The sequence below is a fragment of the Oncorhynchus mykiss genome, chromosome 6 (assembly GCF_013265735.2).
Source record: "Oncorhynchus mykiss isolate Arlee chromosome 6, USDA_OmykA_1.1, whole genome shotgun sequence".
Taxonomy (NCBI): Eukaryota; Metazoa; Chordata; class Actinopteri; order Salmoniformes; family Salmonidae; genus Oncorhynchus; species Oncorhynchus mykiss.
Genome location: NC_048570.1, coordinates 66,399,444 through 66,420,333, shown reverse-complemented (window position 1 = coordinate 66,420,333; position 20,890 = coordinate 66,399,444). Strand labels below are relative to the sequence as shown.

Sequence of the window (20,890 nt, the reverse complement as noted above, 5' to 3'; positions counted from 1 at the left end):
AGTCCAGTACCCAGTTGCACAGGGTGGGGTCGAGACCCAGGGTCTCGAGCTTGATGACGAGTTTGGAGGGTACTATGCTGTTAAATGCTGAGCTGTAGTCGATGAACAGCATTCTCACATAGGTATTCCTCTTGTCCAGATGGGTTAGGGCAGTGTGCAGTGTGGTTTAGATTGCATCGTCTGTGGACCTATTTGGGCGGTAAGCAAATTGGAGTGGGTCTAGGGTGTCAGGTAGGGTGGAGGTGATATGGTCCTTGACTAGTCTCTCAAAGCACTTCATGATGACGGAGGTGAATGCTACGGGGCGGTAGTCGTTTAGCTCCGTTACCTTAGCTTTCTTGCGAACAGGAACAATGGTGGCCCTCTTGAAGCATGTGGGAACAGCAGACTGGGATAGGGATCCTAAACTCCCTTGTCCTTGCCGGTGACAAGCACACCCATAACATGATGCAGACACCACCATGCTTGAAAATATGAAGAGTGCTACTCAGTGTTGAATTTTCCCCAAACATAACACTTTGTATTCAGGACAAAAAGTTAATTTCTTTGCCACAGTTTTTTTGCAGTTTTACTTTAGTGCCTTATTGCAAACAGGATGCGAGTTTTGGAATATTTGTATTATGTACAGGCTTCCTCCTTTTCACTCTGTGATTTAGGTTAAAATTGTGGAGTAACTACAAGGTTGTTGATCCATCCTCAGTTTTCTCCTATCACAGCCATTAAACTCTGTAAATGTTTTAATTGGCCTCATGGTGAAATCCCTGAGTGTTATCCTTCCTCTCCTGCAGCTGAGTTAGGAAGGACTCCTGTATCTTTGTAGTGACTGAGTGCATTGCTACACCATCCAAAGAGTAATTAATAACTTCACTATGCTCAAAGGGATATTTAATATCTGCTTTTCTATTTTTACCCATGTAGCAATAGGAGCCCCTTGGGAGGCATTGGAAAACTTCCCTGTTCTTCGAGGTTGCAATTTATCATGTGACTTGTGAAGCACATTTTTACTCCTGAATTCATTGAGGCTTGCCATAACAAAGGGGTTGGATACTTATTTACTGAAGACATTTCAGCTTAAAAGGTTTCATTTGTAAAAAAAAAAAAGTATCTTTGACATTATGGCGTATTGTGTGTAGGGCAATGACACAATCTAAATTGAATCCGTTTGAAAATCAGGCTGTAACACAAGAAAATGTGGAAAAAGTCCAGTGGTGTGAATACTTTTTGAAGGCACTGTACAGACTACAAGTCTCTGGATAAAACGGGCAAGCGGATATGAGGGTTTAAAGGTTGCTTATAACAGCTTCACCTATAGGCCAATCGTGTTATTCTTTTTGACAAAGACACTCGTTGCCTCTAGTTCTACTTCATACCTTTCAGACCGTCAGTACGGTTGAAAGTATGGATCATATCCCTCTTGCTCCGCACGGGTCGAGTAATAGTAACAACAAATGGGAGGACATGCCGCAGTTCATATAAAACTGTACGTCAGACCACGCACTGTCTCTTATTTCCTCTCACTGTCTCTTATTTCCTCTCGCAAAGTATGGCTTAGTTGTATCGTGCAAGTTGACTGCTCCACTGCTCCCGTTTTTCAGATTGCATCTTCCCAGGTCGTGGTAGGGTAAGCTAAACTCTGTATGAGTTGTCTGGACGGTTAAATAAAGGTAAAATAAAATAAAACAATATACTGTACTGTCAGTCTATCACCAACAGCCTGTGACCTGTGGGTCAGAGTGTGAAATTCACCCGACTGGGTCACTTCCCTAGATAACAGCATCTAGGAAGATTGTCAGCCTACCCAGCTAACGGTATATGATGTGTGATGTGAGATTCGGATTGCCCCCCTTAGGCATCCCTCTCCCCTGGTATTACTACTATGCTATAAGCTTACTAGCTAGCCAGTTTACTAGCTGCCACTGTGTGTTGTCAGCTTGGCTTACCAAACGACGGCTATTTGTGTGTTTTGCATAAATAAGCTTATGTTTAAACATTTTACCTCTCCTTCTCCAGCCCTGTGGTCATAGCTAGGCTCATCTGAAATTGTTTTTGCAGGAATCCCACCCTGTATGTAGGCTTGTTATAGCCATTTACATTTTACAACTCCATCACAGATTTTATCAAATCAAAGTTTATTTGTCATGTGTGCCGAAATCAACAGGTGTAAACCTTACATTGAAATGCTTACTTACAGGCTCTAACTAAGGGTGCCAAAAAAAGGTGTGTGTGAGCACAGAAATAAAACAACAGAAAGACATTTGAAAAAAAGAGTAGCAAGGCTATACACAGACACCTGTTCGGCAGGCTTATTGAGGTAGTATGTACCTGTTCAGAAGTCTTATGGTTGGGGGTAAAAATGGTTGAAGCCTTTTTGTCCTAAACTTGGCACTCCGGTACCGCTTGCCATGCGGTAGTAGAGAGAACAGTCTATGACTGGGATGGCTGGTCTTCCTGACACCGCCTGGTGTAGAGGTCCTGGATGGCAGGCAGCTTTGCCCCAGTGATGTACTGGGCCGTACGCACTACCCTCTGAAGTGCCTTGCGGTCGGAGGCCGAGCAATTGCCATACCAGGCAGTGATGCAACCAGCCAGGATGCTCTCGATGTTGCAGCTGTAGAACCTCTTAGAACCCATGCCAAATCTTTTTATAGTCCTGAGGGGGAATAGGCTTTGTCGTGCCCTCTTCACAACTGTCTTGCTGTGTTTGGACCATTCTAGTTTGTTATTGATTTGGACACCAAGGACTTTGAAGCTCTCAACCTGCTCCACTACAGCCCCGTCGATGAGAATGGGGACATGCTTGGTGTTCCTTTTCCTGTAGTCCACAATCATCTCCTTAGTCTTGGTTACATTGAGGGATAGGTTGTTATTCTGGCACCACCCGGCCAGGTCTCTGACCTCCTCCCTATAGGCTGTCTCGTCGTTGTCGGTGTTGTGTCGTCAGCAAACTTAATGATGGTGTTGGAGTCGTGCCTGGCCATGCAGTTGTGGGTGAACAGGGAGTACAGGAGGGGACTGAGCACGCACCCCTGGGGAGCTCCAGTGTTGAGGATCAGCGTGGCAGATGTGTTGCTACCTACCCTCACCAACTGAGGGCGGCCTGTCAGGAAGTCCAGGAACCAGTTGCAGATGGAGGTGTTTAGTCCCAGGATCCTTACCTTAGTGATGGGCTTTGAGGGTACTATGGTGTTGAACGCTGAGCTGTAGTCAATGAACAGCATTCTCACATAGGTGTTCCTTTTGTCCAGGTGGGAAACGGCAGTGTGGAGTGCAATAGAGAGCATCATCTGTGGATCTGTTTGGGCGGTATGCAAATTGGAGTGGGTCTAGGGTTTCTGGGATAACGGTGTTGATGTGAGCCATTACCAGCCTTTCAAAGCACTTCATGGCTACGGACGTGGATGCTACGGGTCTGTAGTCATTTAACTACCTATCCATATCAATAAAAGAGACTAAACAAAATCTTGATTAAGTCTGGTCTATAACCTGTCCTGAGCGGAATGGTCATAACTATCTATTGCCTATTCTTATTGCCAAATCGTTTTTTTTCTATCAGCCACTGCACATGCTTAAACTATTTTGTTTAAAATGTATTTAGAGGTTATATTTAAAGGCCTGTGAGCTAGAGTCTCCTGTTAAGGGGAGCCCTATAATAAAAACAGTTAAACACAAAGTTCTACAATTATTTTAAATTCATATGAACCCCTCCTACAGAATATGCTTTGGCAAGATTTTAAGTGATGAAAGAAATATCAAAATATTAAATAAAAAAATATTGAGTAGTGAGTCTATTAAATAATTAATAGACTCACCAAACATGTATTATTTATATGTTTCATTATTCTTGGTAGATACAACTGGTTATGATTGCAGATAGAGCTCAGAGAATGGGATGGTGCAATATTGAATTAGTCATATATTGATAAGGTGCGAGCATGGGGATGTCCACGTCACCCAGAGATAATAGGCATAATAGAGCTAGTGCTATCTAGATTTGCCCTGGCAAACAAATCTATTACATTAACTACCAATATGTGAAGTAAACTCAACTGAGGAGTAATAGAGAATGGAGACTTAACTTGATAACGTGCAACATACCTCTTTCCGGTTTCTCTGACTTCTGTTTTTTTATGCTTGTTAGTGTGGCCTTTTGGTGTCATTGTTTTTGCGTTCTTGAGATGACACTGCCAAAACTCTAAAAGGTATTATTGTAGGTCAGAATTGCAACACAAGATTTGTTCAAGCTTAAAATGTTAGTTGGTAATCGTAACATGGTGTTTGTATGTTCACAGATTAAATTTCACGTTTACTTTTCTTATGATCCTAATGGTATGTACGTTCAACCTTTTGGCAGGTATCTCGCTCCATATGTGAACTCCTAATGACCGATCAGGAACATACACAATATAGTCAGTCAGTAGACAAGATAAGAGAAAGATGATATGCTATAGTTTCGTGTATCTCAGTTGGTAGAGCATTGTGAGTTCGATTACCACTGCGGGGCAGCACGAAAAAAAGTATGAAAATGTATGCACTCACTACTATAAGTCGCTCCACATAAGAGCGTCTGCTAAATGACTCAAATGTAAGCGGCTTGCGCTTATATTAGGCTACTACTTGGAAACTCAGAAATGGGAGTGGTTTCTTGTCTAATATATAAACGACACCCTTTTTCGTCTCTCATAACTTCTAAGGAAGGTAACGCATGAATATTTGTTTTTCATCTCAATAAGGATGGCCTACGACTACGCTAAAAACATAGAAGAAAGACCTGATCCAGTGAAGGCGGACCTCAAAGGTATGTAACCTGGTGAGATGGTTATGGAAACTTTAGATCATTTTCATTATCAACATAACATGCGCAGTAACATTCACAGGTATAACTAGGGCAGTAGCAGTGCGTGGGTAAAATCCCTAGAGAAGCCAAGCCAGGAAAAAATTGCCTATTACAATTTAGGGGTTGTGATAATTGCTTTGTTTTCTCTTATCCTGTTCATATGCCTTGCCATCGTGATATTGGCCTACGCCCGAGACAATAAGAAGAGGCAGTGGCAGAATAAATTCAACCATAACTTTGTTTCATCACAAAACCAGAGAAAACATCTGTCTGGTGGAGTCCACAAAGCATATTGCATGTAACTAACAGTTACATGACCTACAGCATGGTCAATTAAATCAATGTTTCTGAGATTTTCAGACAACTGAACAACTATTGATTTAGAACACCTGAGAGTTACCTCAAGTCCCAAAGAAAACAGGAGCTGCTTCCACTATTCCAGCACCATTTCAACTTCAAAATGGCAACATCATCAACTCACCTATGCTTAGTCTAATACAGTGACAACTAAAATATTCCAAAAACAATGTAGTCCAATCAATGTACGCTTAAATATCATGTGACTGTCCATGGTACTTCTTTCTTTCCCTCGTGTGTGTGTAGAAAAACATGTTGCTTCACCCTACTTGTAGAGGAACGCCAGTGCCATCCTCTTTCATTTCCCGAAACATCAATGACTGTCATACAGTATAAGCTTTTAGTTTTTGTTGTCATAAGCTACCTGGCTAAAGTGCTTGCTTGCAAGCATTTCATGGCCAATGATTAGCCAGCTAGTAAACATTAGCCTACTACATCTAGCTACATATTGAACTTCTATCCTCTCAGGCCAGAGACACAACGTATGAATTTTTGGTTGGATCAGAATCGCCTTTATAATCATTGGCCAGTACGGAGAATTAAGTAAAACCACAAGTTCAAATCTCTGTCCATGGCTAATTTAGAAAAGGGACAATTTTAGCTAGCCAGACACTGGAGGACAACAACACAAGGAGAGGCAAGAATTAAATATTTTCTCTCTCTCAATGAAGTCTGGCTTGATGTGATTGGTGTGAAGCCAAATCCAAACTGGCTTTCCTTTTTTTTTTGGTGCACCAGGATCATTCACAGTTTAGCTCAATGCTGATTGGCTATCAATGTACACTGCTCAAAAAAATAAATGGAACACTAAAATAACACATCCTAGATCTGAATGAATGAAATATTCTTATTAAATACTTTTCTTTACATAGTTGAATGTGCTGACAACAAAATCACACAAATTATCAATGGAAATCAAATGTATCAACCCATGGAGGTCTGGATTTGGAGTCACACTCAAAATTAAAGTGGAAAACCACACTACAGGCTGATCCAACTTTGATGTAATGTCCTTAAAACAAGTCAAAATGATGCTCAGTAGTGTGTGTGTGTGTGGCCTCCACGTCCCTGTATGACCTCCCTACAACGCCTGGGCATGCTCCTGATGAGGTGGCGGATGGTCTCCTGAGGGATCTCCTCCCAGACCTGGACTAAAGCATCCGCCAACTCCTGGACAGTTTGTGGTGCAACGTGGCATTGGTGAATGGAGCGAGACATGATGTGCTCAATTGGATTCAGGTCTGGGGAACGGGCGGCCAGTCCATAGCATCAATGCCTTCCTCTTGCAGGAACTGCTGACACACTCCAGCCACATGAGGTCTAGCATTGTCTTGCATTAGGAGGAACCCAGGGCCAATCGCACCAGCATATGGTCTCACAAGGGGTCTGAGGATCTCATCTCGGTACCTAATGGCAGTCAGGCTACCTCTGGCGAGCACATGGAGGGCTGTGCGGCCCCCCAAAGAAATGCCACCCCACACCATGACTGATCCATTGCCAAACCGGTCATGCTGGAGGATGTTGCAGGCAGCAGAACGTTCTCCACGGCGTCTCCAGACTCTGTCACGTCTGTTACATGTGCTCAGTGTGAACCTGCTTTCATCTGTGAAGAGCACAGGGTGCCAGTGGCGAATTTGCCAATCTTGATGTTCTTTGGCAAATGCCAAATGTCCTGCACGGTGTTGGGCTGTAAGCACAACCCCCACCTGTGGACGGTGGGCCCTCATACCACTCCTTTATTGGGGGTGTCTTGCTAATTGCCTATAATTTCAACCTGTATTCCATTTGCACAACAGCATGTGAAATTTATTGTCAATCAGTGTTGCTTCCTAAGTGGACAGTTTGATTTCACAATAAGTGTGATTGACTTGGAGTTACATTGTGTTTAAGTGTTCCCTTTATTTTTTTGAGCAGTGTGTGTATATATATATATATATATATATATATTTTGTTGTCAAGGGATGCCAAATGCTTGCTGGCTTCCCTTGCATTCAATGCTACTGGTGGCAACAACATTATACTCTTTCTGACCAGAACGCATCAGATAGTTGGGCTACACATACAGGGTCAGAGATCCCCTGGTTTTAATATCTATGACGACATCCCACAATTTGCCACAATCTGAAGGTTAATAGCTTTATGGCACGAACTGCATTAGTTATAGGCTTTTAATGATTTAAATAATGGCCATGTGAAATGGCTAATGGATGTGGTTGTTTCGCAAAATGTTGAACCCAGTTTTCAAAATTGTATCTCATAGTCAATTAACAATATTCTGGAGGCCTGGAACAAAGACCACTCCTGGAACAAAGACAATTTATTGTCTTATTAGTTATTCACCAGTACTAAGCTACTACAGTTATAGTAGCCAGAGTGACCGCTGTGAAGCAGGCCAAAATTACAAAGTACTCCCGGGACACAGATTTTGGAAATTAAATCCAATAGTTTACACCCAGAGAAGCTTCGCTGTTTTTGGCGGCCCTTGTGAGGCTTGCTGTCCCATTTGTACAGTGCAATATGAATGTCCAATGTGTAAAACAACATTTGATTTTTATGTTGATTGGCCGCCAAATGAGCAGCGACGCTCCTCTGTGTGTAAACTCTGTGGATTTGGAAACTAGAAGTGCTCCTGAGTAGACTGTGCAGAGTGCCATCTTTTGGATGGGACTTTAAACTAAAGGTCACTAAAGATATCACTTATTGTAAGCATAGGGGTGTGAACCTCAGTGTCCTTGCTAAATTCCCAATATGGCCCTCATACCATCATGGCCACCTAATCTTCCCCAGCTTCCAATTTCGCTCATTCCCCCTCCTCTCCCCTCTAAATGTTCACCAGTCGTTGCTGTAAATGAGAATGTGTTCTCAGCCAACTTACCTGGTTAAATAAAATGTTACTGTGACACAACGCACAGATCATTGTGTATGGTGCAATATGTATTTCTAGTATGAAAATACTATTGGATTTAAGCTGATTGGCCACACTTTAAGGGCTGCAAAATGAGCAGCGACACCCCTCTGGGTGTACGCTCTGATTTGGAAACTAGTGGCACTCCTGAGTAGAAGGGCCTCCTTTTTACTGTGACACAATGTACAGATAATTATGTACAGTGCAGTATGTCCAATATGAAAGGCCACTCCTGAGCACTTTCCTGCAGTCAAATGACCTCGTGGGTTGAATGTTAATATTTTTCATAATTAATAAACATGATTTCAAAAAGCAGCTGAAAATCATTTTTTTCCATGTCAAATGATTGTTATATTTCAGTCTTCTGTGAAAGTGTAATATTGGGATAAAAACAATTGTATAAATTTCAAGTCCATATCTGGCATGGTACAGTTTTTTATTTTTAAAGCCCATAACTCTGTGTGTGAGTTGTATACTTCTGTTTCAAAGTAGATTTGTTTAAGACTACCAAGAAACACTCTGTGACCCTGGCCTAGCCCACTGCAGCAAAAGGTTTTAAGGGGTGCAGAATGAGCAGTGATGCTCCTCTGTTGTAAACCCTGTGGATTTCGAAACTAGTGGTGCTCCTGAGTAGAAGGGCCCCCCTTTTACTACGCCAGAATGTACAGGAAGTTGTGCAGTACTGTATGTCCAATATGAAAATGTACTGAACATCGTGCAATACGAATAGGCTAATTAACTATGGGATTTAAGTGTTTTCTGAAGTTTATTATAATAATATTGTTATTAATAGTATCATTATGAATGTTTTATTTGTATTACTGTTACCATAATTATCTAGTAATTATTTGAATGCAATAATGTAAATGCTATAATATTACTTGTGCTGTAAAGGTGATTAACTTTATAAATTGTCATATTGTTAAACAAAATTGTAGATCTGCTAACATTTCCCCATATACTGTTATGAATTTTGACCATTTGTATTATTTCTCACCATCTTAATTGCACAACTTTTATTTTGAAGAAAAATCGCAGAGGACACAGCCTTATTCTTGCTGTATCTTACTTATTCTTGCTGGCGGAGTGGACACACTGTCATAGACCCCCCCCCCCCCCCCCCCCCCTCATGCTGTTTTGTAAAACTAAACTATTGTTTTATATAGGAAACCTTCCAAGCTGGCTGCAAGGCACGTTGTTGCGCAATGGGCCAGGCATATTCTCAGTGGGGGATACCACATACAACCACTGGTTCGATGGGATGGCCCTGATGCACAGCTTTACATTCAAAGATGGTAAAATGACTGGAAGTGTTTCTCTTTTTTGTGATATAGAAACTCAAACAAGATGATCTAATGATAAGTCCAATTGGCAAGCTTTTGGGCTTTTTGGTGCTATGGGCGCCATGGGTTGTGCAAGTACAATTAATTCCCACATTTAGCAATTAAACTCTCAATAGAAGTAAATCATCGTGTGTGTGTACAATTATTTTCTTCAGGTGAGGTAATCTACAGAAGCAGATATTTACGTGGAGACACATACAAAGACAACATGGCAGCCAAAAGAATTGTTGTGTCTGAAATGGGGACAATGGCCTACCCGGACCCAGGCAAAAACGTCATATCTAGGTAGTACATTACAGATGGTTCATTTTTGCACATTAAAAAGGCAAGATGTTAATTAATTATGTTCTGGCATGCTGTAGCAAAAGATCAGGCATGATAGTGCATCTGATCTGACTGTTGATTTAATTTAATTTGTCCCTATGAATTTGCCTGTTGCTGATTTTAAATGATCTTTGTCTCCAGGGTGATCACCTTTCTTAACCACACGGTCCCAGACTTCACTGACAACTGTGGCAACAATTTCATTCGATATGGGAAGGATTATTATGCAACCTCTGAAACCAACTACATCCGCAAAGTAGATCCTGTGACTCTGGAGACTCAGGACAAGGTCATTTAAAGTTAATACTGGCGTTGCCATCTGGATGACCATACGTATGAACACACCTGTTTATAAGCCTATCTTGTTATCTCACTAGGTTGACTACATGAAATACCTTGCTGTGAACCTGGTGACATCCCATCCACATTACGATAAAGACGGAACAGCCTACAACATGGGAACTTCAATAGCGGAGAAGGGAAAGACTAAATACACCTTATTCAAGGTTCCAGACACTACTGCGGGAGGTACACTACCAGTCAAAAGTTTGGACACACCTACTCATTCAAGGGTTTTTATTTTTACTATTTTCTACATGGTAAATAGTGCAGACATCAAACTTTGAAATAACACATGTGAAATCATGTAGTATCCAAAAAAGTGTAGAACAAATCAAAACATATTTAAGATTCTTCAAAGGAGCCACCCTTTGCCTTGATGACATCTTTGCACAATCTTGGCATTCTCTCAACCAGCTTCATGAGGAATGCTTTTCAATAGTATTGAAGGAGTTCCCACAAATGCTGAGCACTTGTTGGCTGCTTTTCCTTCACTCTGCGGTCCAACTCATTCCAAACCTTTTCAAGGTTGAGGTTGGGTGATTGTAGAGGCCAGGTCATCTGATGCAGCACCATCACTCTCCTTCTTGGTCAAATAGCCCTTACACAGCCTGAAGGTGTGTTTTTGGTCATTGTCCTGTTGAAAAACAAATTATAGTCCCACTAATCGCAAACCAGATAGGATGGCGTATCGCTGAAGAATGCTGTGGTAGCCATGCTGGTTAAGTGTGACTTGAATTCTAAATAAATCACTGACCGTGTCATCAGCAAAGCACCATCACACCTCCTCCATGCTTCACAGTGGGAACAACACATGCAGAGGTAATCTGTTCACCTACTCTGCGTCTCGCAAAGACACGGCGGTTGGAACCAAAAATCTCTAATTTGGACTCATCAGACCAAAGGACAGATTTCCACCGGTCTAATGTCCATTACTCGTGTTTCTTGGCCCAAGAAAGTATCTTCGTGTTATTGGTGTCCTTTAGTAGTGGTTTCTTTGCAGGCCTGATTCACACAGTCTCTCCTGAACAGTTGATGTTGAGATGTCTGTTATGTTACTTGAACACTGAAGCATTTATTTGGGCTGGAATTTCTGAGGCTGGTAACTCTAATGAACTTATCCTCTGCAACTGAGGTAACTCTGGGTCTTCCTTTCCTGTGGCGGTCCTCATGAGAGCCAGTTTCATCACAGCTCTTGATGGTTTTTGTGATTGCACTTGAAGAAATTTACAATTCTTAATGTTCCTAATTGACTGACCGTCATGTCTTCAAGTAGTGATGGACTGTTGTTTCTCTTTGCTTATTTGAGCTTTTCTTGCCATAATATGGACTTGGTCTTTTACCAAATAGGGCTATCTTCTGTATACCACCACTACCTTGTCACAACACAACTGATTGGCTCAAACGCATTAAGAAAAATAAATTCCACAAATGAACTTTTAACAAGGCACACCTGTTAATTGAAATGCATTCCAGGTGACTATCTCATGAAGCTGGATGAGAGAATGCCAAGAGTGTGCAAAGCTGTCAAGACAAAGGGTGGCTACTTTGAAGAATCTCAAATATAAAATAGATTTTTGATTTGTTTAACACTTTTTTTTTTTTTTGGTTACTACATGATTCCATGTGTTATTTCATAGTTTTGATGTCTTCACTATTATTCTACAATGTAGAAAATAGTCTAAATAAATAAACTTTTGACTGGTACTGTATATCTTCAAAAATATCACCTTGTCTCTATGTTTGAGTTAGTTAATTCCTAGTTATAGGGTATCACCTGTCCCCAGGTTGTTTTTGCCTTGGACTTGATCACTGTCCACACCTCTGTTGTCAGGTCTAAAACAGACACCAATTAAAAGGAAATAGAGACAGCCAGCAGAGATGTCGGCCCCCCAGGAGTTAAACTTTAGACCACTGACCTTGTAAACTCTGAACTTCACTGGTATCTGATGAAAATGCATAGTCTCAAATAGCAGTGGTCAATACCTTTTTTAAATTGTTGAAGTCATGTTTTAACCCATTTGAGCAATAACCTTGTATTTTACAATCTCAAACATTTAGCAGAACCATTTACCCATCACCTTTCTGGGTTTTGTCTTATTACTTTACACCATGGATAGAGAAGTATCCTGACCATGAAGCAGATAGTTTTCACAAAACATTACAAATAGCTGTAAATGGTTGTAAATGATCTGTTTATTTGTTTAATCAGATAAGGCCAATGCTTCTCCAGCCTTGAAGAACCTTGAGGTGATCTGCACAGTGCCCTGCCGCTCCCTCCTCAGCCCCAGCTACTACCACAGCTTCGGCATGACTGACAACTACTTCATCTTCATTGAGCAGCCATTCAAACTGGACATCCTCAAGATGGCCACAGCATACATGAGAGGGGTCAACTGGGCTAGTTGTCTTAAGTTTTGCCCTGAGGAAAATGTAAGGGTTATAAGACTCATTTTCTTTGGCAATGAATTTAATGAGTCCAATGTAAGTGCAAGTACATTGTTTTTTCCATTTCACGGAAATTACATCCCTTTGTGTTTTCAATTTTGACAGACCCTGATTCACCTGATCGATAGAAAGACAGGCAAAGAAGTGGGCATAAAGTACTACACAGAGGCAATGATAGTGTACCATCACGTGAATGCCTTTGAAGAGGATGGTCATGTCATCTTTGATGTTATCGCCTATGAAGATCCCAGCTTATACAACATGTTCTACCTAAATGTGTTAAAAGAACAATCAAAGACCTCCGCAATGTCTGTGCCAAAGTGCAAAAGATTTGCCCTTCCTGTACAGACTGACAAGGTAATGGTTTGCAACTGATTACTATCTTAACCTTTAAACATTGCTCTCAACTAATGCGTAGTCAACTGTTTTTATAATGTTGCGAACTGTTTCTGAAGGGGATTGATGTAGGAGATGATATGGTGAAACTCCAATACACAACAGCCAGCGCTGTGAAAGAGAAAGAGGGTAAACTACTCTGCCAGCCAGAGGTGCTTTGTGACAGTAAGACCAAAACTTGTATTGCTCAATGTTCTGTTAAATTCTTGTGCCTTTATAGACACTCAAAATACATATCACCCAACATTTTCTTTCACAATATACTCGTGTTGATTTTGTTGTTCAATCCCAAAATGTATCTACAGGTGTGGAACTACCCAGGATCAATTATGACTTCAATGGCAAGAAGTACAGATTTGTCTACATGACTTGTGTTGCAATGACAGCAGTGGCAACTAAGGTAAAAGTCCCTGTGATTTAATTTAGGCCTTTGTGAACATAACTGCATGTGTTGCTTATCTAATATTGTGTTAACTATATACTTAACTTTAATAAATAGATCATGAAGTTGGACATTGAGACAAAGGAGAGGACTGAATGGAGTGAGGAGAACTGCTGGCCATCAGAGCCTGTGTTCATTCCAAGACCCAACGGAGAAGGAGAGGATGATGGTGAGATTGCTTTACATGGTCCTCAAATCTTAAATATATGAAGACTTATGTTTTGATTAGAATGGCCAGACATTCACAATGTATTCTGAATAAAGTTAGAATTTCAATGAAAGTGTCTAACATATTCAAACAAAATGTCTCCTATGTCCAGGTGTGGTCTTGACAACAGTCATCAACTCCAATCCAGGGGAATCTGGCTTCATCTTGGTGCTGGATGCAAAGTCTTTCAAGGAGGTAGCTCGAGCATATATGAATGCAGAGCTTCACATGGACATGCATGGATACTTCATCCCAATGGAAAATTAGTATGACAAAGAAATGATTTACTCCAAGAGTAGCCTACTACCCTCCACAAAGAAATAGACACTATGGGAAACGATAGGGATAGTATTAGATACTTTAAATACCAAAGTGCCTTGTAAATGTTTTCTTAACAATGTCCCAGTGCTAATATTGCTACATTTTGCACAACACATGTGAGCAGTTATCTATGGACTAATGCCAGTGTAGTCTTGAATTTGTCTTTATCTCAAGGGAACCCATTATGAATATCCTCAAAATCATCTACCATGAAATATTTAAGAAAATGTTTTTTAGCGTTTTGCTAAGTATATAACACACCAATCACATAATTATGTATTTTATTGTTCATGTTTTTATGTAGTTTTGTCCTGTATAGCATTGTCAAGGAAAATCCTTATAATACAAATTATTGTACCATTTGTTGTTATTTAATTAGGCCTAATAAAGTGTGAAAAGAGTGATGGTTGTCTCCGGTCCATAAGAGGGCGCCAGTAGTTACCCCAAAGTGAGTTTACGTTGATGTTTGCGTGACTCTGATCCCTACGTCATATTGTCGAGACGACCATCAACATTTGTCATCGAGGCGCGGTTTTATTATAACCTCAATGCGAGGGTCATGACTTTCTATAAACGTGTGGTGGATTACTGTTCATTGTTTTATCGCCATTAAAGTACTTGGTCACGATGCTCTCTATTTTAAAATTTCTTCAAAAAAATAAAGTAAATCAATTTCATTCATTTTAATGCATAACGTTAGACTAGCTAAATTTGAAGGTTGAGTGCGAATATTTTGTGCTCACTCAATCAAATCAGACAGCAAGTGACACTGACCATTTGACGTGAGCTAGCTAACGTCACATGTCATTTCAAATGTATTGTGAGTTAGCAAACGTTCGCTAACTGTCTTTGAAAACATTTGTTTTAGGCAATTTTGGTTTCTAGACAGTTGCAGAGGACTCTGTCTTCTCAGACCGATGGAGAGACACGAATTGCACATATTCTCAAAGAGAAGTTTCCATCGGCCACGTCTCTAAAAGTTGTGGACATATCAGGTAAATAGATCTCAAAACATGGGTGTCAAAAGGGGTCCTGATCTAGCTAAATCATTATGCATAATGAAATGTATGTTACTACGACGCTGAATTTGTTGTCTTACTGGTATTCAGTGGACTCACACTCGCGTGGTCATCCTTCCATATTAGGTCTCGTTTACTCGACTATTGGAACGAAATGCGAGAAGCTCCTAGGATAGTGCATTATTCTTGTGTGGATTATTGGCGGTTGGCATCCAATAATAATAGTGCTTTACCGCAACGACCTGTACTTTATTTACTCTCTCACATGTTGGAGTTCCAGATGCATAGATGCACTCATAAGTTCAAGAAAATACTTAAGGAAGAACAACCAAAAACCCAGCCCAAACTGCCTGTACTACCATACCCAGCACTATCTCTAAGCACAGACCTGAGTGGGCAACACTACCTCTTCTGTAGATCCTTTGCAGAAATATCTACAATATCCAGAAACGGTTCAGCTGCTCTACCCAACAATTCCAATTTTATCTGACCAGCTTTCTACTTGTGCAGCACAATTCACAACCACTTTTACTATTTACTATTTGTCCTCCCTCTGAGCAGGCAACATGGAGAGCCCTGAGCCCTACCTCCTGATTCATCCTTCTCACTTCTTCTGCTTATGTAACACCCAGTCCCACCTGTGTCTGTTTCACCTTTACCAGGCAGTCTGTAGCCCTGGCCTCATGACTGCCTCCACAATTACTACACTTTCTGGGCTCACCCTTCAAACATTTCTCCACTATGTGGAAACCTCTACACCTTGTACATTTAGGCTGCCCCATCCTACACACTGATGCTACATGACCACATTTCTGGCAGTGGAAACACTGCAGAACAGCTGGCATGAATGCGCTAACCAGATAGCTCAATATATCTCAACCCGATCAAAAGTACCTCCAAATCAAAGCATAGCAAAACCGACAGGCTCCTCCTCCAATCCATCTCGATTACAGCTAAGCCACATGGCCTCACACACCATGAACCTTCCTCTTTAGCTGCTCAACCTCTACACTTAGAGGCACTGCTATTATGCCCTTGAATGGAGCCCTGCTCCGTAAACTAAAGCATATTATTTCTTGTTCTCCCAGTCGGACCGTGCACAATGCTCAGTCCCTCTGGAAGGTGGATATGAAGCCTATCCTAACGAATAAGCTCATCTCTATCTTAGCATACTGCATACATACTTCCCTATCCTACTCTCCACCCAACTTGAGACCTCAAACGGGTCTGCCAAAACCCCATGATTGACTTTTTCTAAGAACCAAACTCCAATCACCATAGAATCCTCATAGACAATCCGCTTATTTGGATTCCCCAGATCTGCTTGCTTTCCATTCTTCAAAGGCACAGCAGTCGCCCGATCTTTCTTCTCAGACTCCTCACTTCCATTTTTACCTATCTCATCTTAACTCTCTTCACTTCCCTCACTCCATATCTCTCCCTCCATGATCACTATTACCGGAGAAAAAAAGGTTTTCAGCTTCATCTCTTAATTTATTTGTGCGAGGGCTAGTAAGTCTACGCTCGGCTAGTGCTCGGCCTAGGCAGGGGCGTCATGCACCCATTATTTTAGAGGGGTTACGAAGTACGAGAGGATGGAGGGGGAAGTTGGAGAATTTTTCAAATACCCGAAACAGCTTTTTTTCTGAAACCTAGAGGCATAAACATTATGCCTAATTCTATGTAAAAAAAAAAATAGATTTTTCTGGATAGGTTATCTAAGCATACCTCTGTACCTGTTCACTTTTAATGAGGGTGTCATTCTGACTATTGTAAATAACACATATCAATATACTGCACTAATATGCCTAGGATATTACATACAAATTACACCACAGTACATGGGATCATAACACACATCAATACAGGCACATATCATGGCATCATAATTAATTCACAACTATAATGATATAAGGTGCCAGATTACATTGAAACCAAGTATATTTATGCATTTTTCTAAACATACCTCTTGAGCTGTCTGTATATTCCTGCCTGGTGGTTATTTTTGTTATGCTTCCCTGTATCTCTGCTAAAATATGGGTAAAATATTGAAAGGAATGTGAGTCTTATTCAGTACATTTAGTAATTACTTGCTTTTCTAAAGTTTAGCAAAATTGCCAGCAGACATGCCAGCTAAGATAGTTAGACAAGCTGCGCTAGTTATGAGGTTGGGAGATTGGGAACCTGTCTAGCAGCCTAGCTAAAGCAAACTTCATAAAGTGGCTAGAATTACAGAGAAATAACAACATTGTTTTATTTATTCATCAAAAATAAATCAATAGGCCGCATAGCTTAATCAAATGCATTTATAAACTTACCTCCTGTGAGTCCTGCAGCTAAAATCAAATCAAAAACAGGACAAATCTGAGGGGGCACGTGACCTTGTTCCCCTTATGGGCATGACGTCTCTGATTCCTTGGTGCGCTCATGACAATTGTGTGTCATTATGTTTTCTGTTCTTAGGTGGCTGTGGTGCCATGTATGAAGTCCACATAGAATCCAATGAATTTAAAGGGAAAAGAACTGTTCAACAACACCAACTAGTCAACCAGGTAACCTATGGAGATACATTCTGGAGAGATCAATTAGTTTGCACCATTGTATGGAAGCGTAGGCTATATAGCTGTCAAAATGTTACATCTGCTTTGGTTGATATTGTTTTGTACCGATCGGTTGTGTGGGGGTAGAGAGAAAGCAACAACAAATAGTCAAGTATGTCAAGTATTATGTCAAACCTTTCAGGTGAAATTATTATCCTGTAATGCATTTTATTCCATTTGCAAAATTGTTGCAAAAACAGCACAGCTGAAAAGTGCTATGTTCTCATCCACAGGCACTCAAGGAGGAGATCCAAGGAATGCATGGACTACGAATATTCACAGATGTTCCTCGAGAGTAGGACCAAGCCCTTTCACAAATTGTAGGTCTTTGAACATACACCCCTCGAACGGAATGCTCATATGCTGATTACATTTTGATCTGAGGATGAACACCCCAAAATCTCAGATTAATTGCTGATGTGTCTGACAGTAACAAAGGAAACAGTTTGTCCTGTTATTTCCTGACAGTTTTGTCAGAAATAATCTGTAGAATTTATGGTAGGGACACATTTTACAATGTCAATTGTGTAATAAATGTAACTCTAAAACCATCATATATTTTTATTTATTCACCATAAAAAGTTAAATTATTGATGATGAGATTATTCGAATGCTGCCTTTACAGAAGACATTGACCTAAAAAGCTATGATAAGCACAAAATGACGCTGTCAGGATTCATTAGTAAATTGCCAAGTCAATTAGCCCCCTAACCAATTGAGTTGGCTTATAGTGTTTTTAACCATTGTAAAGATAGAATGCAAATACATTGTAGTGAACAGTCAGAAAACCTCATGACGACTAGCTATGCAACTATTCTTGTACATTTAATCTGTCATTGAAAATCCTTCCTATATTTGTGTTTTTGTTTAGTGTAGTAGCTGTTTGTTAAAGTCATGAGACACAGTCATGAGACAAGTTTCGATTCCGTTTCCAGTATTTCTGTTCTGTCATTCCTCCTTGTTAACCATGAATGTAGAAATAACAATTGCTGTCGAAGTAAATGCACTTCAATAAATAGTATGTGATTCAAAGGACAAAAATACAGGATCCTTATGTCTTTATTAAAGGGATACTTCAGGATTTTGCCTACACTACTGTAGAATTTATCATTTGCAGGTGTCTAACAACCTCATTAGATTGTAATAATCACTGTGTGGGCCTACTCCAACTGTGTGGCCCCAATGCGACCCATACTTGGTAAATGTATACTGCAGTTTTTTTCTACTGTTTAATTCACCATTAGGTGGGGCCCCCTAGCTATTTCCCCAATATTTTTGTGGGTTAGTACTTCAAGTGAGAATACATTTTACTACATGGTAGCCTACTTGAGATGTAAATTTGTTGCTCGCTTATTCATAAACAGGTTATAATTGGATAATAGACATGAAAACTATTGCCAGGAAATGGACATGAATAATTTCCCCAAATACTGACATACAGTGTCATGTAGCCTATGTGTTGTTGTAGTCAATCAATGTTAGGTCCGTGTTTTGATACTCACAAATATTAGAATTTACGTGCCTGGAAGAAGAAATTTGTGAATAACCCTGTCTGATCACGTGCTCATTTGTAGGCACAATAGTGGAATTTGCTGTTCATCTTCAAAATAAAAGTCCCCCATTGAAAGTGATGCAAAGAAATAAAAATAGTGGATTCATGCCATATTTGGACAGAATAATCCTAAACAAAGTTGGAATATTGTTACATAATTTAAAATGAAATACAATAATGAATTAATTTGACAATAAACAGAAAAATCTGTTGAAATTCAACTGCGTTGCCTTACATCAGATAATGCGTAAATTCTGCCTGCACTGATCGGTTGAGAGACGCACTTTGCATAGGAGTGATGCCATCTGACATAAAACAATGATCCAATTGTGGATGTATTAGACTACATAATTGTATTGGGGGAAATACATAAAGTACCAGTCAATACTGGACACACCTACTCATTCAAGGGTTTTTCTTTATTTTACTATTTTCTACATTGTTGTAGTAACCAAAAAAAGTGTTAAACAAATTAAAATATGTTATATATTTGAGATTCTTCAAATTAGCCACCCTTTGCCTTGATGACAGCTTTGCACACTCTTGGCATTCTCTCAACCAGCTTCATGGGGTAGTCACCTGGAATACATTTCAATTAACAGGTGTGCCTTGTTGAAAGTTAATTTGTGGGATTTCTTTCCTTCTTAATGTTTTTGAGCCAATCAGTTGTGTTGTGACAAGGTATGAGTGGTACCAAGTCCATATTATGTTAAGAACAGCTCAAATAAGCAAAGAGAAACGACAGTCCATCATTACTTTAAGACATGAAGGTCTGTCAATCCGGAAAATGTCAAAAACTTTGAAAGTTTCTTCAAGTGCAGTTACAAAAGCCAACAGGCTCTCATGAGGACCACCACAGGAAAGGAAGACCCAGAGTTACTTCTGCTGCAGAGGTTAAGTTCATTAGAGTTAACTGCACCTCAGATTGCAGCCCAAATAAATGCTTCACAGAGTTCCAGTAACAGACACATCTCAACATCAACTGTTCAGAGGAGACTGTGTGAATCAGGCCTTTCATGGTTGAATTGCTGCAAAGAAACCACTACTAAAGGACACCAATGATAAGAAGAGCCTTGCTTGGGCCAAGAAACACGAGCAATGGACATTAGACCGGTGGAAATCTGTCCTTTGGTCTGATGAGTCCAAATGTGATATTTTTGGTTCCAACCGCCGTGTCTTGGTGAGACGCAGAGTAGGTGAACGGATAATCTCTGCATGTGTGGTTCGCACCATGAAGCATGGAGGAGGAGGTGTGATGGTGCTTTGCTGGTGAACTGTCAGTGATTTATTTAGAATTCAAGGCACACTTAACCAGCATGGCTTCCACAGCATTCTGCAGCGATACGCCATCCTATCTGGTTTGCGATTAGTGGGACTATCATTTGTATTTCAACAAGACAATGACCCAAAACACACCTCCAGGCTGTGTAAGGGCTATTTGACCAAGAAGGAGAGTGATGGTGCTGCATCAGATGACCTGGCCTCCACATTCACCTGACCTCAACCCAATTGAGAAGGTTGTCATGAGAAGCTGTCATCAAGCAAAGGGTGGCTACTTTGAAGAATCTCAAATATAAAATATATTTTGATTTGTTTAACACTTGTTTGGTTACTACATGATTCCATGTGTGTTATTTCATAGTTTTGATGTCTTCATTATTATTCTACAATGTAGAAAATAGTCAAAATAAAGAAAACCCTTGAATGAGTAGATGTGTCCAAACTTTTGACTGGTACTGTATATTCATTGTACAGCCTTACCTATGGATTGTGCACCCATGAAACGGGGTATCAGCCTACTC

General features: G+C 40.3%; 2 protein-coding genes across 5 annotated transcripts in view; both read left to right on the top strand.

The window, feature by feature from the left end:
• bco1 (beta-carotene oxygenase 1) overlaps positions 1–14,321 on the top strand; it is a 32,595-nt gene extending 18,274 nt beyond the window's left edge. The window contains exons 1-12 of one of the 4 annotated variants that reach the window (XM_036980739.1): positions 1,462–1,480; positions 4,731–4,795; positions 9,263–9,391; positions 9,595–9,724; positions 9,905–10,052; positions 10,141–10,291; positions 12,336–12,535; positions 12,656–12,907; positions 13,006–13,111; positions 13,252–13,346; positions 13,446–13,557; positions 13,709–14,321. In XM_036980739.1, the coding sequence (XP_036836634.1) occupies positions 4,732–4,795; positions 9,263–9,391; positions 9,595–9,724; positions 9,905–10,052; positions 10,141–10,291; positions 12,336–12,535; positions 12,656–12,907; positions 13,006–13,111; positions 13,252–13,346; positions 13,446–13,557; positions 13,709–13,863 (1,542 nt within the window). In that variant the 5' untranslated portion in view covers positions 1,462–1,480; position 4,731 and the 3' untranslated portion in view covers positions 13,864–14,321. Of the gene's footprint in view, positions 1–1,461; positions 1,481–4,639; positions 4,796–9,262; positions 9,392–9,594; positions 9,725–9,904; positions 10,053–10,140; positions 10,292–12,314; positions 12,536–12,655; positions 12,908–13,005; positions 13,112–13,251; positions 13,347–13,445; positions 13,558–13,708 lie in introns of those variants that run through there. The other 3 variants (XM_036980738.1, XM_036980741.1, XM_036980740.1) reach the window with 3 other exon arrangements.
• Positions 14,322–14,424: 103 nt separating this feature from the next.
• LOC110526384 (bolA-like protein 3) lies at positions 14,425–18,581 on the top strand. The gene is made up of 4 exons (XM_021607326.2): positions 14,425–14,580; positions 14,786–14,912; positions 17,400–17,488; positions 17,770–18,581. The coding sequence occupies exons 1-4, from the start codon at positions 14,545–14,547 to the stop codon at positions 17,833–17,835; spliced, it is 318 nt and encodes a 105-aa protein (XP_021463001.1). The 5' UTR covers positions 14,425–14,544; the 3' UTR covers positions 17,836–18,581.
• Positions 18,582–20,890: the final 2,309 nt, after the last annotated feature.

What these genes read in the sequence shown, in the direction of transcription:
- LOC110526384 (XM_021607326.2), top strand. Translation starts at nt 14,545, where the DNA reads ATGCTCTCTATTTTAAAATTTCTTCAAAAAAATAAA. An exon ending in AATTTCTTCAAAAAAATAAA is followed by an intron (nt 14,581 to 14,785) that starts GTAAATCAATTT and finishes CATTTGTTTTAG; the next exon opens with GCAATTTTGGTTTCTAGACA. An exon ending in AAAAGTTGTGGACATATCAG is followed by an intron (nt 14,913 to 17,399) that starts GTAAATAGATCT and finishes TTCTGTTCTTAG; the next exon opens with GTGGCTGTGGTGCCATGTAT.